General features: G+C 49.2%; 2 protein-coding genes across 2 annotated transcripts; both read right to left on the bottom strand.

The window, feature by feature from the left end:
• Positions 1-7,818: 7,818 nt before the first annotated feature.
• Positions 7,819-19,628, bottom strand: LOC137361167 (oocyte zinc finger protein XlCOF6-like). Its single transcript, XM_068026101.1, has 8 exons — positions 19,485-19,628; positions 16,041-16,123; positions 14,553-14,675; positions 12,871-12,993; positions 11,208-11,311; positions 9,737-9,782; positions 9,108-9,211; positions 7,819-7,883 (listed from the first exon to the last, which is right to left on the bottom strand). The coding sequence occupies exons 1-8, from the start codon at positions 19,626-19,628 to the stop codon at positions 7,819-7,821; spliced, it is 792 nt and encodes a 263-aa protein (XP_067882202.1).
• Positions 19,629-24,096: 4,468 nt separating this feature from the next.
• LOC137361166 (gastrula zinc finger protein xLCGF3.1-like) lies at positions 24,097-24,577 on the bottom strand. The gene is made up of 3 exons (XM_068026100.1): positions 24,434-24,577; positions 24,267-24,373; positions 24,097-24,229 (listed from the first exon to the last, which is right to left on the bottom strand). The coding sequence occupies exons 1-3, from the start codon at positions 24,575-24,577 to the stop codon at positions 24,097-24,099; spliced, it is 384 nt and encodes a 127-aa protein (XP_067882201.1).
• Positions 24,578-25,641: the final 1,064 nt, after the last annotated feature.

The following is a 25,641-nucleotide window of genomic DNA, read 5'->3' as shown; positions in this document are numbered from 1 at the left end:
AAGTGTGAACTCACTTGTGTATCAGCAGGCGAGATGACTGAGTGAATCACCTCCCACACTCTGAGCAGCTGAATGGTCTCTCCCCAGTGTGAACTCACTGGTGTATCAGAAGGTAGGATGACAGAGTGAATCCCTTGCCCACACTCTGAGCAGGTGAAATGTCTCTCCCCATTGTGAACTCACTTGTATATCAGCAGGTTGGATGACTGAGTGAATCACTTCCCACACTCTGAGCAGGTGAACGGTCTGTCCCCATTGTTAACTCACTGTTGTATCAGCAGTTAGGATGACTGAGTGAATCTCTTCCCAGACTCTGAGTAAGTGAATGGTCTCTCCCCATTGTGAACTCACTGTTGTTTCAGCAGGTAGGATGCCTGACTGAATCTCCTACCAGACGCGGAGCAGGTGAATGGTCTCTCCAAAGTGTGAACTCACTGGTGTAACAGCAGGCAGGATGACTGAGTGAATCTCATCCAACACTCTGAGCAGGGGAATGGTCTCTCCCCTGTGTGAACTCCCTAGTGTATCAGAAGGTAGAATGACTGAGTTAATCTCTTCCGACACTCTGAGCAGGTGAACGGTCTCTCCCCAGTGTGAATTCACTGGTCTATCAGCAGGTTGGATGACTGAGTGAATCACTTCCCACACTCTGTGCAGGTGAACGGTCTCTCCCCATTGTCAACTCACTGTTGTATCAGCAGGTAGGATGCCTGACTGAATCTCCTACCCGACTCTGAGCAGGTGAATGGTCTCTCCAAAGCGTGAACTCACTGGTGTAACAGCAGGCAGGATGTCTGAGTGAATCTCATCCAACACTCTGAGCAGGTTTAATGTCTCTCCCCAGTGTGAACTCACTGGTGTATCAGCAGTTTGGATGACTGAGTGAATCTCATCCCATACTCAGAGCAGGTGAGTGGTCTCTCCCCAGTTTGAACTCACTGGTGTATCAGCAGGTAGGATGACTGAGTGCATCTATTCCGACACTCTGAAAAGGTGAAAGGTCTCTCCCCAGTGTGAACTCACTTGTGTATCAGCAGGCAGGATGACTGAGTGAATCTCATCCCACACTCTGAGCTGCTGAATGGTCTCTCCCCAGTGTGAACTCACTGGTGTATCAGCAGGTAGGATGACTGAGTGAATCTCATCCCACACTCTGAGCAGGTGAACGGTATCTCACCTGTGTGAACTCACTGGTGTATCAGCTGGAAGGATGACTGAGTGAATCTCATCCCACACTCTGAGCAGCTGAATGTTCTCTCCCCAGTGTGAACTCACTGGTGTATCAAAAGGTAGGATGACTGAGTGAATCTCTTCCGACACTCTGAGCTGGTGAACGGTCTCTCCCCAGTGTGAACTCACTGGTATATCAGCAGGTTGGATGACTGAGTGAATCACTTCCCACACTCTGAGCAGGTGAACTGTCTCTCCCCATTGTTAACTCACTGTTGTATCAGCAGTTAGGATGACTGAGTGAATCTCTTCCCACACTCTGAGCAGGTGAATGGTCTCTCCCCAGTGTGAACTCACTGGTGTAACAGCAGGCAGGATGACTGAGTGAATCTCATCCAACACTCTGAGCAGGGGAATGGTCTCTCCCAAGTGTGAACTCACTGGTGTATCAGCAGGCAGGATGACTGAGTGCATCTCATCCCACACTCCGAGCAGGTGAACGGTCTCACCCCTGTGTGAACGCACTGGTGTATCAGCAGGTAGGATGACTGAGTGAATCCCTTCCCACACTCTGAACAGGTGCACGGTCTCTCCCAAGTGTGAACTCACTTGTGTATCAGCAGGCGAGATGACTGAGTGAATCACCTCCCACATTCTGAGCAGGTGAACGGTCTCTCCCCAGTGAGAACTCACTGTTGTATCAGCAGGCAGGATGACTGAGTTAATCCCTTCCCACAATCTGAACAGGTGAACGGTCTCTCCCCAGTGTTAACTCACGGGTGTATCAGCAGGTAGGATGACAGAGTGAATCTCTTTCCCACACTCTGAACAGGTGAAAGGTCTCTCCCCAGTGTGAACTCACTGGTATATCAGCAGGTTGGATGACTGAGTGAATCACTTCCCACACTCTGAGCAGGTGAACTGTCTGTCCCCATTGTTAACTCACTGTTGTATCAGCAGTTAGGATGACAGAGTGAACCTCTGCCCGTACACTGAGCAGGTGAACGGTCTCTCCCCAGTGTGAACTCACTGGTATATCAGCAGGTAGGATGACTGAGTGAATCTCCTACCAGAGTCTGAGCAGGTGAATGGTATTAGAATTAGAATTAGAATTAGAATATTATAGCGCAGTACAGGCCCTTCGGCCCTCGATGTTGCGCCGATCATCTGACCTACACTATTCCATTTACATCCATATGTCTATCCAATGACCACTTAAATGCCCTTAAAGTTGGCGAGTCTACTACTGTTGCAGGCAGGGCGTTCCACGCCCCTACTACTCTCTGCGTAAAGAAACTACCTCTGACATCTGTCCGATATCTTTCACCCCTCAACTTAAAGCTATGTCCCCTCGTGTTTGCCATCCTCATCCGAGGAAAAAGACTCTCACTATCCACCCTATCTAACCCTCTGATTATCTTGTATGTCTCTATTAAGTCACCTCTCCTCCTCCTTCTCTCTAACGAAAACAACCCCAAGTCCCTCAGCCTTTCCTCGTAAGACCTTCCTTCCATACCAGGCAACATCCTAGTAAATCTCCTCTGCACCCTTTCCAAAGCTTCGACATCCTTCCTATAATGCGGTGACCAGAACTGCACGCAATACTCCAGGTGCGGCCTCACCAGAGTTTTGTACAGCTGCATCATGACCCCGTGGCTCTGAAACTCGATCCCCCTACTAATAAAGGCTAACACACCATATGCCTTCTTAACAGCCCTATTAACCTGGGTAGCAACTTTCAGGGATTTATGTACCTGGATACCAAGATCTCTCTGCTCATCTACACTACCAAGAATCTTCCCATTAGCCCAGTACTCTGCATTGCTGTTACTCCTTCCAAAGTGAATCACCTCACACTTCTCCGCATTAAACTCCATTTGCCATCTCTCAGCCCAGCTCTGCAGCCTATCTATGTCCCTCTGTACCCTACAACACCCTTCGACACTATCCACAACTCCACCGACCTTCGTGTCATCCGCAAATTTACTAACCCACCCTTCTACACCCTCATCCAGGTCGTTTATAAAAATGACAAACAGCAGTGGCCCCAAAACAGAACCTTGCGGTACACCACTAGTAACTAAACTCCAGGATGAACATTTGCCATCAACCACCACCCTCTGTCTTCTTTCAGCTAGCCAATTTCTGATCCAAAGCTCTAAATCACCTTCAACCCCATACTTGCGTATTTTCTGCAATCGCCTACCGTGGGGAACCTTATCAAACGCCTTACTGAAATCCATATACACCACATCCACGGCTTTACCCTCATCCACCTGTTTGGTCACCTTCTCGAAAAACTCAATAAGGTTTGTGAGGCACGACCTACCTTTCACAAAACCGTGCTGACTATCGCAAATGAACTTATTCTTTTCAAGATGATTATAAATCCTATCTCTTATAACCTTTTCCAACATTTTACCCACAACCGAAGTAAGGCTCACAGGTCTATAATTACCAGGGCTGTCTCTACTCCCCTTCTTGAACAAGGGGACAACATTTGCTATCCTCCAGTCCTCCGGCACTACTCCTGTCGACAATGACGACTTAAAGATCAACAAGAACGGCTCTGCAATCTTCTCCCTGGCTTCCCAGAGAATCCTAGGATAAATCCCATCTGGCCCAGGGGACTTATCTATTTTCACTCTTTCCAAAATTGCTAACACCTCCTCCTTGTGAATCTCAATCCCATCTAGCCTAGTAGGCTGTATCTCAGTAATCTCCTCGGCAACATTTTCTTTCTCTACTGTAAATACTGACGAAAAATATTCATTTAACGCTTCCCCTATCTCCTCTGATTCCGCACACAACTTCCCACTACTATCCTTGATTGGCCCTGTTCTAACTCTTATCATTCGTTTATTCCTGATATACCTATAGAAAGCCTTAGGGTTTTCTTTGATCCTATCCGCCAATGACTTCTCGTGTCCTCTCCTTGCTCTTCTTAGCCCTCCCTTTAGATCCTTCCTGGCTAGCTTGTAACTCTCAAGCGCCCTAACTGAGCCTTCACGTCTCATCCTAACATAAGCCGCCCTCTTCCTCTTGACAAGCGCTTCAACTTCTTGAGTAAACCACGGCTCCCTTGCTCGACAACTTCCTCCCTGCCTGACAGGTACATACTTATCAAGGACACGCATTAGCTGCTCCTTGAATAAGCTCCACATTTCGTTTGTGCCCATCCCCTGCAGTTTCCTTCCCCATCCTACACATCCTAAATCTTGCCTAATCGCGTCATAATTTCCTTTCCCCCAGCTATAATTCTTGCCCTGTGGTATATACCTGTCCCTGCCCATCGCTAAGGTAAACCTAACCGAATTGTGATCACTATCGCCAAAGTGCTCACCTACATCTAAATCGAACACCTGGCCGGGTTCATTACCCAGTACCAAATCCAATGTGGCATCGCCCCTGGTTGGCCTGTCCACATACTGTGTCAGAAAACCCTCCTGCACACACTGGACAAAAACAGACCCATCTAAAGTACTCGAACTATAGTATTTCCAGTCAATATTTGGAAAGTTAAAGTCCCCCATAACCACTACCCTGTTACTCTCGCTCCTGTCGAGAATCATCTTCGCTATCCTTTCCTCTACATCTCTGGAACTATTCGGAGGTCTATAGAAAACTCCCAACAGGGTGACCTCTCCTCTCCTGTTTCTAACCTTGGCCCATACTACCTCAGTAGACGAGTCCTCAAACGTCCTTTCTGCCGCTGTAATACTTTCCTTGATTAACAATGCCACACCCTCCCCCCTCTTTTACCCTCTTCTCTGTTCTTTCTGAAACATCTAAATCCCGGAACCTGCAACATCCATTCCTGCCCCTGCTCTACCCATGTCTCCGAAATGGCCACAACATCAGGATCCCAGGTACCAACCCATGCTGCAAGCTCACCCACCTTATTCCGGATGCTCCTGGCGTTGAAGTAGACACACTTTAAACCAAGTTCTTGCTTGCCAGTGCCCTCTTGCGTCCCTGTAACCTTATCCCCTACCTCACTACTCTCAACAGCCTGTACACTGGCACTGCAATTTAGGTTCCCATTCCCCTGCTGATTTAGTTTAAACCCCCCCGAAGAGCACTAACAAATCTCCCCCCCAGGATATTGGTACCCCTCTGGTTCAGGTGAAGACCATCCTGTTTGTAGAGGTCCCACCTACCCCAGAAAGAGCCCCAATTATCCAGGAAACCAAAACCCTCCCTCCTACACCATCCCTGCAGCCACGTGTTCAACTCCTCTCTCTCCCTATTCCTCTCTTCGCTATCTCCCCAGTGTGAACTCACTGGTGTATCAGCAAGCAGCATGACTGAGTGAATCTCATCACACACTCTGAGCAGGTGAATGGTCTCTCCCCAGTGTGAACTCACTGGTATATCAGCAGGTTGGATGACTGAGTGAATCACTTCCCACACTCTGAGCAGGTGAACTGTCTGTCCCCATTGTTAACTCACTGTTGTATCAGCAGTTAGGATGACAGAGTGAACCTCTGCCCGTACACTGAGCAGGTGAACGGTCTCTCCCCAGTGTGAACTCACTGGTATATCAGCAGGTAGGATGACTGAGTGAATCTCCTACCAGAGTCTGAACAGGTGAACGGTCACTCACCAGTGATAAGTCACTGGTGTATCAGCTGGTAGCATGACTGAGTGAATCTCTGTCCACACTCACAACAGGTGAACGGTCTCTGACCAGTGTTAACTCACTGGTGTATCTGCAGGTAGGATGACAGAGTGAATCTCTTTCCCACACTCTGAGCCGGTGAATGGTCTCGCCCCAGTGTGAACTCACTGGTGTTTCAGATGGTAGGATGACTGAGTGAATCCATTCCGCCACTCTGAGCAGGTGAACGGTCTCTCCCCATTGAGAACTCACTGGTGTATCAGCAGGTTGCATGACTGAGTGAATCACTTCCCACACTCTGAGCAGGTGAATGGTCTCTCCCCATTGTGAACTCACTTTTGTTTCAGCAGGTAGGATGTCTGAGTGAATCTCCTACCAGACTCTGAGCAGGTGAATGGTCTCTCCCCAGTGTGAACTCACTGGTGTATCAGCAGGTAGGATGACTGAGGAAATCCTTTCCCACACTCCGAAAGGGGAATGATCTCTCCCCAGTGTGAATCACTGGTGTATCAGCAGGTAGGATGACTGAGTGAAACTCTTCCCGTACACTGAGCAGGTGAACGGTATATCCCCTGTGTGAACTCACTGGTGTATCAGCAGGTAGGATGACTGAGTGAATCCCTTCCCACACTCTGAACAGGTGAAAGGTCTCTCCCAAGTGTGAACTCACTGGTGCATCAGCAGGCAGGATGACTGATTGAATCTCATCCCACACTCTGCGCAGCTGAATGGTCTCTCCCCAGTGTGAACTCACTGGTGTATCAGAAGGTAGGATGGCAGAGTGAATCTCGTCCGACACTCTAAGCAGGTGAACGGTCTCTCCCCAGTGTGACCTCACTGGTATATCAGCAGTTTGGATGACTGAGTGAATCACTTCCCACACTCTGAGCAGGTGAACTGTCTGTCCCCATTGTTAACTCACTGATGTATCAGCAGTTAGGATGACAGAGTGAACCTCTGCCCGTACACTGAGCAGGTGAACGGTCTCTCCCCAGTGTGAACTCACTGGTATATCAGCAGGTAGGATGACTGAGTGAAACTCCTACCAGAGTCTGAACAGGTGAACGGTCACTCACCAGTGATAAGTCACTGGTGTATCAGCTGGTAGGATGACTGAGTGAATCTCTGTCCACACTCACAACAGGTGAACGGTCTCTGACCAGTGTTAACTCACTGGTGTATCTGCAGGTAGGATGACAGAGTGAATCTCTTTCCCACACTCTGAGCTGGTGAATGGTCTCGCCCCAGTGTGAACTCACTGGTGTTTCAGATGGTAGGATGACTGAGTGAATCCATTCCGACACTCTGAGCAGGTGAACGGTCTCTCCCCATTGAGAACTCACTGGTGTATCAGCAGGTTGCATGACTGAGTGAATCACTTCCCACACTCTGAGCAGGTGAATGGTCTCTCCCCATTGTGAACTCACTTTTGTTTCAGCAGGTAGGATGTCTGAGTGAATCTCCTACCAGACTCTGAGCAGGTGAATGGTCTCTCCCCAGTGTGAACTCACTGGTGTATCAGCAGGTAGGATGACTAAGGAAATCCTTTCCCACACTCCGAAAGGGGAATGATCTCTCCCCAGTGTGAATCACTGGTGTATCAGCAGGTAGGATGACTGAGTGAAACTCTTCCCGTACACTGAGCAGGTGAACGGTATATCCCCTGTGTGAACTCACTGGTGTATCAGCAGGTAGGATGACTGAGTGAATCCCTTCCCACACTCTGAACAGGTGAAAGGTCTCTCCCAAGTGTGAACTCACTGGTGCATCAGCAGGCAGGATGACTGAGTGAATCTCATCCCACACTCTGCGCAGCTGAATGGTCTCTCCCCAGTGTGAACTCACTGGTGTATCAGAAGGTAGGATGGCAGAGTGAATCTCGTCCGACACTCTAAGCAGGTGAACGGTCTCTCCCCAGTGTGACCTCACTGGTATATCAGCAGTTTGGATGACTGAGTGAATCACTTCCCACACTCTGAGCAGGTGAACGGTCTCTCCCCATTGTTAACTCACTGATGTATCAGCAGTTAGGATGACAGAGTGAACCTCTGCCCGTACACTGAGCAGGTGAACGGTCTCTCCCCAGTGTGAACTCACTGGTATATCAGCAGGTTGGATGACTGAGTGAATCGCTTCCCAGACTCTGAGCAAGTGAATGGTCTCTACCCATTGTGAACTCACTGTTGTTTCAGCAGGCAGGATGCCTGACTGAACCTCCTACCAGAGGCTGAGCAGTTGAATGGTCTATCCCCAGTGTGAACTCACTGGTGTATCAGAAGGTAGGATGACTGAGTGAATCCCTTCCCACAATCTGAACAGGTGAACGGTCTCTCACCAGTGATAACTCACTGTTGTATCAGCTGGTAGGATGACTGAGTGAATCTCTGTCCACACTCAGAACAGGTGAACGGTCTCTGACCAGTGTTAACTCACTGGTGTATCTGCAGGTAGGATGACAGAGTGAATCTCTTTCCCACACTATGAGCTGGTGAAAGGTCTCTCACCAGTGTGAACTCACTGGTGTATCAGCAGTTTGGATGACTGAGTGAATCTCATCCCAGTCTGAGCAGGTAATTGGTCTCTCCCCAGTGTGAACTCACTGGTGTATCAGAAGGCAGGATGACTGAGTGAATCACCTCCCACACTCTGAGCAGGTGAACGGTCTCTCCCCTGTGTGAACGCACTGGTGTATCAGCAGGTAGGATGACTTAGTGAATCTCTTCCCACACTCTGAACAGGTGAACGGTCTCTCCCAAGTGTGAACTCACTTGTGTATCAGCAGGTAGGATGACTGAGTGAATCTCTGTCCTCACTCAGAGCAGGTGAACGGTCTCTCCCCAGTGTTAACTCACTGGTGTATCAGCAGGTAGGATGACTGAGTGAATCTATTTCCCACACTCTGAGCAGGTGAAATGTCTCTCCCCATTGTGAACTCACTTGTATATCAGCAGTTAGGATGACTGAGTGAATCTCTTCCAACACTCTGAGCAAATGAATGGACTCTCCCCATTGTGAACTCACTGTTGTTTCAGCAGGTAGGATGACTGAGTGAATCTCATCCAACACACTGAGCAGGGGAATGGTCTCTCCCCTGTGTAAACTCCCTAGTGTATCAGAAGATAGAAAGACTGAGTGAATCTCTTCCGACACTCTGAGCAGGTGAACGGTCTCTCCCCATTGTCAACTCACTGTTGTATCAGCAGGTAGGATGACAGAGTGAATCTCCTACCACACTCTGAGCAGGTGAATGGTCTCTCCCCAGTGTGAACTCACTGGTATATCAGAAGGTTGGATGACTGAGTGAATCCCTTCCCACAATCTGAACAGGTGAACGGTCTCTCCCCAGTGATAACTAACTGGTGCATCAGCTGGTAGGATGACTGAGTGAATCTCCGTCCACACTCTGACCAGGTGAACGGTCTATCCCCAGTGTGAACTCACTGGTTTATCAGCAGGAAGGATGACTGAGTGAATCACTTCCCTCACTCTCAGCAGGTGAACGGTCTGTCCCCATTGTTAACTCACTGATGTATCAGCAGTTAGGATGACTGAGTGAATCTCTTCCCACACTCTGAGCAGGTTTAATGTCTCTCCCCAGTGTGAACGCACTGGTGTATCAGAAGTTAGGATGGCAGAGTGAATCTCGTCCGACACTCCGAGCAGGTGAACGGTCTCTCCCCAGTGTGAACTCACTGGTTTTTCAGCAGTTTGGATGACTGAGTGAATCACTTCCCTCACTCTCAGCAGGTGAACGGTCTGTCCCCATTGTTAACTCACTGATGTATCAGCAGTTAGGATGACTGAGTGAATCTCTTCCCACACTCTGAGCAAGTGAATGGTCTCTACCCATTGTGAACTCACTGTTGTTTCAGCAGGCAGGATGCCTGACTGAATCTCCTACCAGACGCTGAGCAGTTGAATGGTCTATCCCCAGTGTGAACTCACCGGTGTATCAGAAGGTAGGATGACTGAGTGAATCCCTTCCCACAATCTGAACAGGTGAACGGTCTCTCATCAGTGATAACTCACTGTTGTATCAGCTGGTAGGATGACTGAGTGAATCTCATCCCACACTCTGAGCAGGTGAACGGTCTCTCCCCTGTGTGAACGCACTGGTGTATCAGCAGGTAGGATGACTGAGTGAATCCCTTCCACACGCTGAACAGGTGAACGGTCTCTCCCAAGTGTGAACTCACTTGTGTATCAGCAGGCAGGATGACTGAGTGAATCACCTCCCACACTCTGAGCAGGTGAACGGTCTCTCCCCTGTGTGAACGCACTGGTGTATCAGCAGGTAGGATGACTGAGTGAATCTCTTCCCACACTCTGAACAGGTGAACGGTCTCTCCCAAGTGTGAACTCACTTGTGTATCAGCAGGCGAGATGACTGAGTGAATCACCTCCCACACTCTGAGCAGCTGAATGGTCTCTCCCCAGTGTGAACTCACTGGTGTATCAGAAGGTAGTATGACTGAGTGAATCCCTTCCCACAATCTGAACAGGTGAACGGTCTCTCCCCAGTGATAACTCACTGGTGTATCAGCTGGTAGGATGACTGAGTGAATCTCTGTCCTCACTCAGAGCAGGTGAACGGTCTCTCCCCAGTGTTAACTCACTGGTGTATCAGCAGGTAGGATGACAGAGTGAATCTCTTTCCCACACTCTGAGCAGGTGAAATGTCTCTCCCCATTGTGAACTCACTTGTATATCAGCAGGTTGGATGACTGAGTGAATCACTTCCCACACTCTGAGCAGGTGAATGGTCTGTCCCCATTGTTAACTCACTGTTGTATCAGCAGTTAGGATGACTGAGTGAATCTCTTCCCACACTCTGAGCAAATGAATGGTCTCTCACCATTGTGAACTCACTGTTGTTTCAGCAGGTAGGATGCCTGACTGAATCTCCTACCAGACTCTGAGCAGGTGAATGGTCTCTCTAAAGTGTGAACTCACTGGTGTAACAGCAGGCAGGATGACTGAGTGAATCTCATCCAACACACTGAGCAGGGGAATGGTCTCTCCCCTGTGTGAACTCCCTAGTGTATCAGAAGATAGAAAGACTGAGTGAATCTCTTCCGACACTCTGAGCAGGTGAACGGTCTCTCCCCATTGTCAACTAACTGTTGTATCAGCAGGTTGGATGACAGAGTGAATCTCCTACCACACTCTGAGCAGGTGAATGGTCTCTCCCCAGTGTGAATTCACTGGTCTATCAGCAGGTTGGATGATTGAGTGAATCACTTCCCACACTCTGAGCAGGTGAACGGTCTCTCCCCATTGTCAACTAACTGTTGTATCAGCAGGTTGGATGACAGAGTGAATCTCCTACCACACTTTGAGCAGGTGAATGGTCTCTCACCAGTGTGAACTCACTGGTATATCAGAAGGTTGGATGACTGAGTGAATCCCTTCCCACAATCTGAACAGGTGAACGGTCTCTCCCCAGTGATAACTAACTGGTGCATCAGCTGGTAGGATGACTGAGTGAATCTCCGTCCACACTCTGACCAGGTGAACGGTCTATCCCCAGTGTTAACTCAGTGGTTTATCAGCAGGAAGGATGACAGAGTGAATCTCTTTCCCACACTCTGAGCAGGTTTAATGTCTCTCCCCAGTGTGAACTCACTGGTGTATCAGAAGGTAGGATGGCAGAGTGAATCTCGTCCGACACTCTGAGCAGGTGAACGGTCTCTCCCCAGTGTGAACTCACTGGTTTTTCAGCAGTTTGGATGACTGAGTGAATCACTTCCCTCACTCTGAGCAGGTGAACGGTCTGTCCCCATTGTTAACTCACTGATGTATCAGCAGTTAGGATGACTGAGTGAATCTCTTCCCACACGCTGAACAGGTGAACGGTCTCTCCCAAGTGTGAACTCACTTGTGTATCAGCAGGCAGGATGACTGAGTGAATCACCTCCCACACTCTGAGCAGGTGAACGGTCTCTCCCCTGTGTGAACGCACTGGTGTATCAGCAGGTAGGATGACTGAGTGAATCTCTTCCCACACTCTGAACAGGTGAACGGTCTCTCCCAAGTGTGAACTCACTTGTGTATCAGCAGGCGAGATGACTGAGTGAATCACCTCCCACACTCTGAGCAGCTGAATGGTCTCTCCCCAGTGTGAACTCACTGGTGTATCAGAAGGTAGTATGACTGAGTGAATCCCTTCCCACAATCTGAACAGGTGAACGGTCTCTCCCCAGTGATAACTCACTGGTGTATCAGCTGGTAGGATGACTGAGTGAATCTCTGTCCTCACTCAGAGCAGGTGAACGGTCTCTCCCCAGTGTTAACTCACTGGTGTATCAGCAGGTAGGATGACAGAGTGAATCTCTTTCCCACACTCTGAGCAGGTGAAATGTCTCTCCCCATTGTGAACTCACTTGTATATCAGCAGGTTGGATGACTGAGTGAATCACTTCCCACACTCTGAGCAGGTGAATGGTCTGTCCCCATTGTTAACTCACTGTTGTATCAGCAGTTAGGATGACTGAGTGAATCTCTTCCCACACTCTGAGCAAATGAATGGTCTCTCACCATTGTGAACTCACTGTTGTTTCAGCAGGTAGGATGCCTGACTGAATCTCCTACCAGACTCTGAGCAGGTGAATGGTCTCTCTAAAGTGTGAACTCACTGGTGTAACAGCAGGCAGGATGACTGAGTGAATCTCATCCAACACACTGAGCAGGGGAATGGTCTCTCCCCTGTGTGAACTCCCTAGTGTATCAGAAGATAGAAAGACTGAGTGAATCTCTTCCGACACTCTGAGCAGGTGAACGGTCTCTCCCCATTGTCAACTAACTGTTGTATCAGCAGGTTGGATGACAGAGTGAATCTCCTACCACACTCTGAGCAGGTGAATGGTCTCTCCCCAGTGTGAATTCACTGGTCTATCAGCAGGTTGGATGATTGAGTGAATCACTTCCCACACTCTGAGCAGGTGAACGGTCTCTCCCCATTGTCAACTAACTGTTGTATCAGCAGGTTGGATGACAGAGTGAATCTCCTACCACACTTTGAGCAGGTGAATGGTCTCTCACCAGTGTGAACTCACTGGTATATCAGAAGGTTGGATGACTGAGTGAATCCCTTCCCACAATCTGAACAGGTGAACGGTCTCTCCCCAGTGATAACTAACTGGTGCATCAGCTGGTAGGATGACTGAGTGAATCTCCGTCCACACTCTGACCAGGTGAACGGTCTATCCCCAGTGTTAACTCAGTGGTTTATCAGCAGGAAGGATGACAGAGTGAATCTCTTTCCCACACTCTGAGCAGGTTTAATGTCTCTCCCCAGTGTGAACTCACTGGTGTATCAGAAGGTAGGATGGCAGAGTGAATCTCGTCCGACACTCTGAGCAGGTGAACGGTCTCTCCCCAGTGTGAACTCACTGGTTTTTCAGCAGTTTGGATGACTGAGTGAATCACTTCCCTCACTCTGAGCAGGTGAACGGTCTGTCCCCATTGTTAACTCACTGATGTATCAGCAGTTAGGATGACTGAGTGAATCTCTTCCCACACGCTGAACAGGTGAACGGTCTCTCCCAAGTGTGAACTCACTTGTGTATCAGCAGGCAGGATGACTGAGTGAATCACCTCCCACACTCTGAGCAGGTGAACGGTCTCTCCCCTGTGTGAACGCACTGGTGTATCAGCAGGTAGGATGACTGAGTGAATCTCTTCCCACACTCTGAACAGGTGAACGGTCTCTCCCAAGTGTGAACTCACTTGTGTATCAGCAGGCGAGATGACTGAGTGAATCACCTCCCACACTCTGAGCAGCTGAATGGTCTCTCCCCAGTGTGAACTCACTGGTGTATCAGAAGGTAGTATGACTGAGTGAATCCCTTCCCACAATCTGAACAGGTGAACGGTCTCTCCCCAGTGATAACTCACTGGTGTATCAGCTGGTAGGATGACTGAGTGAATCTCTGTCCTCACTCAGAGCAGGTGAACGGTCTCTCCCCAGTGTTAACTCACTGGTGTATCAGCAGGTAGGATGACAGAGTGAATCTCTTTCCCACACTCTGAGCAGGTGAAATGTCTCTCCCCATTGTGAACTCACTTGTATATCAGCAGGTTGGATGACTGAGTGAATCACTTCCCACACTCTGAGCAGGTGAATGGTCTGTCCCCATTGTTAACTCACTGTTGTATCAGCAGTTAGGATGACTGAGTGAATCTCTTCCCACACTCTGAGCAAATGAATGGTCTCTCACCATTGTGAACTCACTGTTGTTTCAGCAGGTAGGATGCCTGACTGAATCTCCTACCAGACTCTGAGCAGGTGAATGGTCTCTCTAAAGTGTGAACTCACTGGTGTAACAGCAGGCAGGATGACTGAGTGAATCTCATCCAACACACTGAGCAGGGGAATGGTCTCTCCCCTGTGTGAACTCCCTAGTGTATCAGAAGATAGAAAGACTGAGTGAATCTCTTCCGACACTCTGAGCAGGTGAACGGTCTCTCCCCATTGTCAACTAACTGTTGTATCAGCAGGTTGGATGACAGAGTGAATCTCCTACCACACTCTGAGCAGGTGAATGGTCTCTCCCCAGTGTGAATTCACTGGTCTATCAGCAGGTTGGATGATTGAGTGAATCACTTCCCACACTCTGAGCAGGTGAACGGTCTCTCCCCATTGTCAACTAACTGTTGTATCAGCAGGTTGGATGACAGAGTGAATCTCCTACCACACTTTGAGCAGGTGAATGGTCTCTCACCAGTGTGAACTCACTGGTATATCAGAAGGTTGGATGACTGAGTGAATCCCTTCCCACAATCTGAACAGGTGAACGGTCTCTCCCCAGTGATAACTAACTGGTGCATCAGCTGGTAGGATGACTGAGTGAATCTCCGTCCACACTCTGACCAGGTGAACGGTCTATCCCCAGTGTTAACTCAGTGGTTTATCAGCAGGAAGGATGACAGAGTGAATCTCTTTCCCACACTCTGAGCAGGTTTAATGTCTCTCCCCAGTGTGAACTCACTGGTGTATCAGAAGGTAGGATGGCAGAGTGAATCTCGTCCGACACTCTGAGCAGGTGAACGGTCTCTCCCCAGTGTGAACTCACTGGTTTTTCAGCAGTTTGGATGACTGAGTGAATCACTTCCCTCACTCTGAGCAGGTGAACGGTCTGTCCCCATTGTTAACTCACTGATGTATCAGCAGTTAGGATGACTGAGTGAATCTCTTCCCAGACTCTGAGAAAGTGAATGGTCTCTACCCATTGTGAACTCACTGTTGTTTCAGCAGGCAGAATGCCTGACTGAATCTCCTACCAGACGCTGAGCAGTTGAATGGTCTATCCCCAGTGTGAACTCACTGGTGTATCAGAAGGTAGGATGACTGAGTGAATCCCTTCCCACAATCTGAACAGGTGAACGGTCTCTCACCAGTGATAACTCACTGTTGTATCAGCTGGTAGGATGACTGAGTGAATCTCTGTCCACACTCAGAACAGATGAACGGTCTCTGACCAGTGTTAACTCACTGGTGTATCTGCAGGTAGGATGACAGAGTGAATCTCGTTCCCACACTATGAGCTGGTGAAAGGTCTCTCACCAGTGTGAACTCACTGGTGTATCAGCGGTTTGGATGACTGAGTGAATGTCATCCCAGTCTGAGCAGGTAATTGGTCTCTCCCCAGTGTGAACTCACTGGTGTATCAGAAGGTAGGATGACTGCGTGAAGCTCTTCCGACACTCTGAGCAGGTGAACGGTCTCCCCAAGTGAGAACTCACTGGTGTATCAGCAGGTAGGATGACTGAGTGAATCTCTTCCCACACTCTGAACAGGTGAACGGTCTCTCCCAAGTGTGAACTCACTTGTGTATCAGCAGGCGAGATGACTGAGTGAATCACCTCCCACACTCTGAGCAGCTGAATGGTCTCTCCCCAGTGTTAACTCACTGGTGTATCAGCAGGTAGGATGACAGAGTGAATCTCTTTCCCACACTCTGAGCAGGTGAAATGTCTCTCCCCATTGTGAACTCACTTGTATATCAGCAGGTTGGATGACTGAGTGAATCACTTCCCACACTCTGAGCAGGTGAATGGTCTGTCCCCATTGTTAACTCACTGTTGTATCAGCAGTTAGGATGACTGAGTGAATCTCTTCCCACACTCTGAGCAAATGAATGGTCTCTCACCATTGTGAACTCACTGTTGTGTCAGCAGGTAGGATGCCTGACTGAATCTCCTACCAGACTCTGAGCACGTGAATGGTCTCTCTAAAGTGTGAACTCACTGGTGTAACAGCAGGCAGGATGACTGAGTGAATCTCATCCAACACTCTGAGCAGGGGAATGGTCTCTCCCCTGTGTGAACTCCCTAGTGTATCAGAAGATAGAAAGACTGAGTGAATCTCTTCCGACAGTCTGAGCAGGTGAACGGTCTCTCCCCAGTGTGAATTCACTGGTCTATCAGCAGGTAGGATGACTGAGTGCATCTCTTCCGACACTCTGAAAAGGTGAAAGGTATCTCCCCAGTGTGAACTCACTTGTGTATCAGCAGGCAGTATGACTGAGTGAATCTCATCCCACACTCTGAAAAGATGAACGGTATCTCACTTGTGTGAACTCACTGGTGTATCAGCAGTTAATATGACTGAGTGAATCCCTTCCCACACTCTGAACAGGTGAACGGTCTCTCCCAAGTGTGAACTCACTGGTGTATCAGCTGGAAGGATGACTGAGTAAATCTCATCCCACACTCTGAGCAGCTGAATGTTCTCTCCCCAGTGTGAACTCACTGGTGTATCAAAAGGTGGGATGACTGAGTGAATCACTTCCCACACTCTGAGCAGGTGAACTGTCTCTCCCCATTGTTAACTCACTGTTGTATCAGCAGTTAGGATGACAGAGTGAATCTCTTTCCCACACTCTGAGCAGGTTTAATGTCTCTCCCCAGTGTGAACTCACTGGTGTATCAGCAGTTTGGATGACTGAGTGAATCTCATCCCACACTCTGAGCAGGTGAATGGTCTCTCCCCATTTTGAACTCACTGGTGTATCAGCAGGTAGGATGACTGAGTGCATCTATTCCAACACTCTGAAAAGGTGAAAGGTATCTCCCCAGTGTGAACTCACTTGTGTATCAGCAGGCAGGATGACTGAGTGAATCTCATCCCACACTCTGAGCTGCTGAATGGTCTCTCCCCAGTGTGAACTCACTGGTGTATCAAAAGGTAGGATGACTGAGTGAATCTCATCCCACACTCTGAGCTGCTGAATGGTCTCTCCCCAGTGTGAACTCACTGGTGTATCAGCAGGTAGGATGACTGAGTGAATCTCATCCTACACTCTGAGCAGCTGAATGTTCTCTCCCCAGTGTGAACTCACTGGTGTATCAAAAGGTAGGATGACTGAGTGAATCTCATCCCACACTCTGAGCTGCTGAATGGTCTCTCCCCAGTGTGAACTCACTGGTGTAACAGCAGGCAGGATGACTGAGTGAATCTCATCCAACACCCTGAGCAGGGGAATGGTCTCTCCCAAGTGTGAACTCACTGGTGCATCAGCAGGCGGGATAACTGAGTGCATCTCATCCCACACTCTGAGCAGGTGAACGATCTCTCCCCTGTGTGAACGCACTGGTGTATCAGCAGGTAGGATGACTGAGTGAATCCCTTCCCACACTCTGAACAGGTGAACGGTCACTCCCAAGTGTGAACTCACTTGTGTATGAGCAGGCGAGATGACTGAGTGAATCACCTCCCACACTCTGAGCAGCTGAATGGTCTCTCCCCAGTGTGAACTCACTGGTGTATCAGAAGGTAGGATGACTGAGTGAATCTCTTCCTACACTCTGAGCAGGTGAACGGTCTCTCCCCAGTGAGAACTCACTGTTGTATCAGCAGGCAGGATGAGTGACTGAATCTCATCCCACACTCTGAGCAGTTTAATGGTCTCTCCCCAGTGAAAACCCACTGGTGTATCAGAAGGTAGGATGACTGAGTGAATCACATCCCACAATCTGAACAGGTGAGCGGTCTCTCCCCATTGATAACTCACTGGTGTATCAGCTGTTAGGATTACTGAGTGAATCTCTGTCCTCACTCAGAGCAGGTGAACGGTCTCTCCCCAGTGTTAACTCACTGGTGTATCAGCAGGTAGGATGACAGAGTGAATCTCTTTCCCACACTCTGAACAGGTGAAACGTCTCTCCCCAGTGTGAACTCACTGGTATATTAGCAGGTTGGATGACTGAGTGAATCACTTCCCACACTCTGAGCAGGTGAACGGTCTGTCCCCATTGTTAACTCACTGTTGTATCAGCAGTTAGGATGACTGAGTGAATCTCTTCCCACTCTCTGATCAAGTGAATGGTCTCTCCCCATTGTGAACTCACTGTTGTTTCAGCAGGTGGGATGCCTGACTGAATCTCCTACCAGACGCTGAGCAGGTGAATGGTCTCTCCCCAGTGTGAACCCACTGGTGTATCAGCAGGTAGGATGACTGAGTAAATCCTTTCCCACACTCTGAAAGGGGAATGGTCTCTCCCCAGTGTGAACTCACTTATGTATCAGCAGGTAGGATGACTGAGTGAACCTCTTCCCGTACACTGAGCAGGTGAACGGTCTCTCCCCAGTGTGAACCCACTGGTATATCAGCAGGTTGAATGACTGAGTGAATCACCTCCCACACTCTGAGCAGCTGAATGGTCTCTCCCCATTGTCAACTCACTGTTGTATAAGCAGGTAGGATGACTGAGTGAATCTCCTACCAGAGTCTGAGCAGGTGAATGGTATCTCCCCAGTGTGAACTCACTGGTGTATCAGCAGGCAGCATGACTGAGTGAATCTCATCACACACTCTGAGCAGGTGAACGGTCTCTCCCCATTGAGAACTCACTGGTGTATCAGCAGGTTGCATGACTGAGTGAATCAATTCCCACACTCTGAGCAGGTGAATGGTCTCTCCCCATTGTGAACTCACTTTTGTTTCAGCAGGTAGGATGTCTGAGTGAATCTCCTACCAGACTCTGAGCAGGTGAATGGTCTCTCCCCAGTTTGAACTCACTGGTGTATCAGCAGGTAGGATGACTGAGGAAATCCTTTCTCCACACTCCGAAAGGGGAATGATCTCTGCCCAGTGTTGACTCACTGGTGTATCAGCAGGTAGGATGACTGAGTGAAACTCTTCCCGTACACTGTGCAGGTGAACGGTCTCTCCACAGTGTGATCTCACTGGTGTATCAGCAGGTAGGATGACTGAGTGAATCACATCCCACACTCTGAGCTGCTGAATGGTCTCTCCCCAGTGTGAACTCACTGGCGTATCAGCAGGTAGGATGACTGAGTCAATCTCATCCCACACTCTGAGCAGGTGAACGGTATATCCCCTGTGTGAACTCACTGGTGTATCAGCAGGTAGGATGACTGAGTGAATCCCTTCCCACACTCTGAACAGGTGAACGGTCTCTCCCAAGTGTGAACTCACTGGTGCATCAGCAGGCAGGATGACTGAGTGAATCTCATCCCACACTCTGTGCAGCTGCATGGTCTCTCCCCATTGTGAACTCACTGGTGTATCAGAAGGTAGGATGGCTGAGTGAATCTCGTCCGACACTCTGAGCAGGTGAACGGTCTCTCCCCAGTGTGAACCCATTGGTTTATTAGCAGTTTGGATGACTGAGTGAATCACTTCCCACACTCTGAACAGTGAACGGTCTGTCCCCATTGTTAACTCACTGATGTATCAGAAGTTAGGATGACTGAGTGAATCTCATCCCAGTCTGAGCAGGTAATTGGTCTCTCCCCAGTGTGAACTCTCTGGTGTATCAGAAGGTAGGATGACTGCGTGAATCTCTTCCGACACTCAGAGCAGGTGAACATTCTCTCCGCAGTGAGAACTCACTGGTGTATCAGCAGGTTGCATGACTGAGTGAATCACTTCCCACACTCTGAGCAGGTGAATGGTCTCTCCCCATTGTGAACTCACTGTTGTTTCAGTAGGTAGGATATCTGAGTGAATCTGCAACCAGACTCTGAGCAGTGAATGGTCTCTCCCCAATGTGAACTCACTGGTGTATCAGCAGGTAGGATGACTGAGTAAATCCTTTCCCACACTCTGAAAGGGGAATGACCTCTCCCCAGTGTGAACTCACTGGTGTATCAGCAGGTAGGATGACTGAGTGAAACTCTTCCCGTACACTGAGCAGGTGAACGGTCTCTCCACAGTGTAGACTCACTGGTGTATCAGCAGGTAGGATGGCTGAGTGAATCACATCCCACACTCTGAGCTGCTGAATGGTCTCTCCCCAGTGTGGACTCACTGGTGTATCAGCACGTAGGATGACTGAGTCAATCTCATCCCACACTCTGGGCAGGTGAACGGAATCTCCCCTGTGTGAACTCACTGGAGTATCAGCACGTAGGATGACTGAGTGAATCACTTCCCACACTCTGAGCAGGTGAATGGTCTCTCCCCATTGTTATCTCACTGATGTATCAGCAGTTAGGATGACTGAGTGAATCTCTTCCCACACTCTGAGCAAGTGAATGGTCTCTCCCCATTGTGAACTCACTGTTGTTTCAGCAGGTCCGATGCCTGACTGAATCTCCTACCAGACGCTGAGAAGGTGAATGGTCTCTCCCCAGTGCGAACTCACTGGTGTAACAGCAGGCAGGATGACTGAGTGAATCTCATCCAACACTCTGAGCAGGGGAATGGTCTCTCCCCTGTGTGAACTCCCTAGTGTATCAGAAGGTAGAATGACTGAGTGAATCCCATCCGACACTCTGAGCAGGTGAACGGTCTCTCCCCAGTGTGAACTCACATGTCTATCAGCAGGTTGGATGACTGAGTGAATCACTTCCCACACTCTGAGCAGGTGAACGGTCTCTCCCCATTGTCAACTCACTGTTGTATGAGCATTTAGGATAACAGAGTGAATCTCCTGCCATACTCTGTGCAGTTGAATGGTCTCTCCCCAGTGTGAACCCACTGGTGCATCAGCAGGTAGGATGACTGAGTTAATCCTTTCCCACACTCTGAAAGGGGAATGGTCTCTCACCAGTGTGAACTCACTGATGTATCAGCTGGTAGGATGACTGAGTGAACCTCTTCCCGTACACTGAGCAGGTGAACGGTTACTCCCCAGTGAGAACTCACTGGTGTATCAGCAGGTTGCATGACTGAGTGAATCACTTCCCACACTCTGAGCAGGTGAATGGTCTCTCCCCATTGTGAACTCACTGTTGTTTCAGCAGGTAGGATGACTGAGTGAATCTCCTACCAGAGTCTGGACAGGTGAATGGTATCTCCCCAGTGTGAACTCACTGGTGTATCAGCAGGCTGGATGACTGAGTGAATCTCATCCCACACTCTGAGCAGGTGAATGGTCTCTCCCCAGTGTGAACTCTCTGGCGTATCGGCAGGGAGGATGACTGAGTGAATCACTTTCCCACACTCTGAGCTGGTGAAAGGTCTCTCCCCTGTGTGAACGCAATGGTGTATCAGCAGTTTGGATGACTGAGTGAATCTCATCCCACAGTCTGAGCAGGTGAATGGTCTCTCGCCAGTGTGAACTCACTGGTGTATCAGAAGGTAGGATGACTGAGTGAATCTCTTTCCCACACTCTGAGCTGGTGAAAGGTCTCTCCCCTGTGTGAACTCACTGGTGTATCAGAAGGTAGGATGACTGAGTGAATCTCTTCCGACACTCTGAAAAGGTGAACGGTCTCTCCCCAATGTGAACTCACTGGTGTATCAGCAGGCAGGATGACTGAGTGAATCTCATCCCACACTCTGAGCTGCTGAATGATCTCTACCCAGTGTGAAGTCTCTGGTGTATCAGCAGGTAGGATGACTGAGTGAATCTCATCCCAAACTCTGAGCAGGTGAAACGTCTCTCCCCTGTGTGAACTCACTAGTGTATCAGCAGGTAGGATGACAGAGTGAATCCCTTGCCACACTCTGAACAGGTGAACAGTCTCTTCCAAGTTTGAACTGACTGGTGTTCCAGCAGGCAGGATGACTGAGTGAATCTCATCCCACACTCAGAGCAGGTGAATGGTCTCTCCCCACTGTGAACTCACTGGTGTATCGGAAGGTAGGATGACTGAGTGAATCTCTTCCGAATCTCTGAGCAGGTGAACGGTCTCTACCCAAAGTGAACTCACTGGTATATCAGAAGGTTGGATGACTGAGTGAATCACTTCCCACATTCTGACCAGGTGAATGGTCTCTCCCCAGTGTGAACTCACTGGTGTATCAGCAGGCAGGATGACTGAGTGAATCTCATCCCACAGTCTGAGCAGGTGAATCGTCTCTCCCCATTGTGAACTCACTGGTGTATCAACAGGTAGGATGACTGAGTGAATCCCACCCACAATCTGAACAGGTGAACGGTCTCTCCCCAGTGATAACTCACTGGTGTTTAAGATGGAAGGATGACTGAGTGAATCTCTGTCCACACTCTGAACAGGTGAACGGTCTCTCCCCAGTGTTAACTCACTGGTTTATCAGCAGTTTGGATGACAGAGTGAATCTCTTTCCCACACTCTGAGCAGGTGAAATGTCTCTCCCCTGTGCGAACTCATTGGTGTCTCAGCAGTTTGGATGACTGAGTGAATCTCATCCCACAGTCTGAGCAGGTGAATCGTCTCTCCCCAGTGTGATCTCACTGGTGTATCAGAAGGTAGGATGACTGAGTGAATCTCATCCCACACTCTGAGCTGCTGAATGATCTCTCCCCAGTGTGAAGTCTCTGGTGTATCAGCAGGTAGGATGACTGAGTGAATCTCATGCCAAACTCTGAGCAGGTGAAACGTCTCTCCCCTGTGTGAACTCACTAGTGTATCAGCAGGTAGGATGACAGAGTGAATCCCATGCCACACTCTGAACAGGTGAACAGTCTCTTCCAAGTTTGAACTGACTGGTGTTCCAGCAGGCAGGATGACTGAGTGAATCTCATCCCACACTCAGAGCAGGTGAATTGTCTCTCCCCACTGTGAACTCACTGGTGTATCAGAAGGTAGGATGACTGAGTGAATCTCTTCCGAATCTCTGAGCAGGTGAACGGTCTCTACCCAAAGTGAACTCACTGGTATATCAGAAGGTTGGATGACTGAGTGAATCACTTCCCACATTCTGACCAGGTGAATGGTCTCTCCCCAGTGAGAACTCACTGGTGCATCAGAAGGTAGGATGTCTGAGTGAATCCCTTCCCACAATCTGAACAGGTGAACGGTCTCTCCCCAGTGATAACTCACTGGTGTTTAAGCTGGAAGGATGACTGAGTGAATCTCTGTCCACACTCTGAACAGGTGAACGGTCTCTCCCCAGTGTTAACTCACTGGTTTATCAGCAGTTTGGATGACAGAGTGAATCTCTTTCCCACACTCTGAGCAGGTGAAATGTCTCTCCCCTGTGCGAACTCATTGGTGTCTCAGCAGTTTGGATGACTGAGTGAATCTCATCCCACAGTCTGAGCAGGTGAATCGTCTCTCCCCAGTGTGATCTCACTGGTGTATCAGAAGGTAGGATGACTGACTGAATCTCTTCCGACACTCTGAAAAGGTGAACGGTCACACCCCAGTGTGAACACACTGGTGTATCAGCAGACAGGATGACAGATTGAAACTCATCCGACACTCTGAGCTGCTGAATGGTCTCTCCCCAGTGTGAACTCAATGGTGTATCAGCAGGTATGATGACTGAGTGAATCTCATCCCACACTCTGAGGAGGTGAATGGTCTCTCCCAAGTGTGAACTGTCTGGTGTTCCAGCAGGCAGGATGACTGAGTGAATCTCAGCCCACAATCTGAGCAACTGAATGGTCTCACCCCAGTGTGAACTCACTGGTGTATCAGAAGGTAGGATGACAGAGTGAATCTCGTCCGACACGCTGAGCAGGTGTACGGTCTCTCCCCAAAGTGAACTCACTGTTATATCAGCAGGTTGGATGACTGAGTGAATCTCTTCCAACATTCTGAGCAGGTGAATGGTCTCTCCCCATTGTGAACTCACTGTTGTTTCAGCTGGTAGTATGACTGACTGAATCTCCTACTAGACTCTGAGCAGGTGAATGGTCTCTCCCCAGTTTGAACTCACTGGTGTAACAGCAGGCAGGATGACTGAGTGAATCTCATCCAACACTCTGAGCAGGGGAATGGCCTCTCCCCAGTGTGAGCTCACTGGTGTATCAGAAGGTAGAATGACTGAGTGAATATCTTCCGACACTCTGAGAAGGTGAACGATCTCTCCACATTGTGAACTCACTGGTATATCAGCAGGTTGGATGACTGAGTGAATCACTTCCCACACTCAGCAGGTGAATGGTCCATCCCCATTGTCAATTCACTGTTGTATCAGCAGGTAGGATGACTGAGTGAATCTCCTACAAGACTCTGAGCAGGTGAATGGTCTCTCCCCAGTGTGAACTACTGGTGTATTAGCAGGTAGGATGACAGAGTAAATCCTTTCCCACACTCTAAAAGGAGAATGTTCTCTCCCCAGTGCGAACTCACTGGCGTATCAGCAGGTAGGATGACTGAGTGAACCTCTTCCCGTACACTGAGCAGGTGAACGGTCTCTCCCCAGTGTGAACCCATTGGTTTATTAGCAGTTTGGATGACTGAGTGAATCACTTCCCACACTCTGAACAGTGAACGGTCTGTCCCCATTGTTAACTCACTGATGTATCAGAAGTTAGGATGACTGAGTGAATCTCATCCCAGTCTGAGCAGGTAATTGGTCTCTCCCCAGTGTGAACTCTCTGGTGTATCAGAAGGTAGGATGACTGCGTGAATCTCTTCCGACACTCAGAGCAGGTGAACATTCTCTCCGCAGTGAGAACTCACTGGTGTATCAGCAGGTTGCATGACTGAGTGAATCACTTCCCACACTCTGAGCAGGTGAATGGTCTCTCCCCATTGTGAACTCACTGTTGTTTCAGTAGGTAGGATATCTGAGTGAATCTGCAACCAGACTCTGAGCAGTGAATGGTCTCTCCCCAATGTGAACTCACTGGTGTATCAGCAGGTAGGATGACTGAGTGAAACTCTTCCCGTACACTGAGCAGGTGAACGGTCTCTCCACAGTGTAGACTCACTGGTGTATCAGCAGGTAGGATGGCTGAGTGAATCACATCCCACACTCTGAGCTGCTGAATGGTCTCTCCCCAGTGTGAACTCACTGGTGTATCAGCACGTAGGATGACTGAGTCAATCTCATCCCACACTCTGGGCAGGTGAACGGAATCTCCCCTGTGTGAACTCACTGGAGTATCAGCACGTAGGATGACTGAGTGAATCACTTCCCACACTCTGAGCAGGTGAATGGTCTCTCCCCATTGTTATCTCACTGATGTATCAGCAGTTAGGATGACTGAGTGAATCTCTTCCCACACTCTGAGCAAGTGAATGGTCTCTCCCCATTGTGAACTCACTGTTGTTTCAGCAGGTCCGATGCCTGACTGAATCTCCTACCAGACGCTGAGCAGGTGAATGGTCTCTCCCCTGTGTGAACTCCCTAGTGTATCAGAAGGTAGAATGACTGAGTGAATCCCATCCGACACTCTGAGCAGGTGAACGGTCTCTCCCCAGTGTGAACTCACATGTCTATCAGCAGGTTGGATGACTGAGTGAATCACTTCCCACACTCTGAGCAGGTGAACGGTCTCTCCCCATTGTCAACTCACTGTTGTATGAGCATTTAGGATAACAGAGTGAATCTCCTGCCATACTCTGTGCAGTTGAATGGTCTCTCCCCAGTGTGAACCCACTGGTGCATCAGCAGGTAGGATGACTGAGTTAATCCTTTCCCACACTCTGAAAGGGGAATGGTCTCTCACCAGTGTGAACTCACTGATGTATCAGCTGGTAGGATGACTGAGTGAACCTC

This window comes from Heterodontus francisci, unplaced genomic scaffold, assembly GCF_036365525.1.
Source record: "Heterodontus francisci isolate sHetFra1 unplaced genomic scaffold, sHetFra1.hap1 HAP1_SCAFFOLD_374, whole genome shotgun sequence".
NCBI classification, from domain to species: domain Eukaryota; kingdom Metazoa; phylum Chordata; class Chondrichthyes; order Heterodontiformes; family Heterodontidae; genus Heterodontus; species Heterodontus francisci.
Note: the sequence above shows the minus strand (reverse complement) of the source record. Positions and strands in the feature narration are given on the sequence as shown.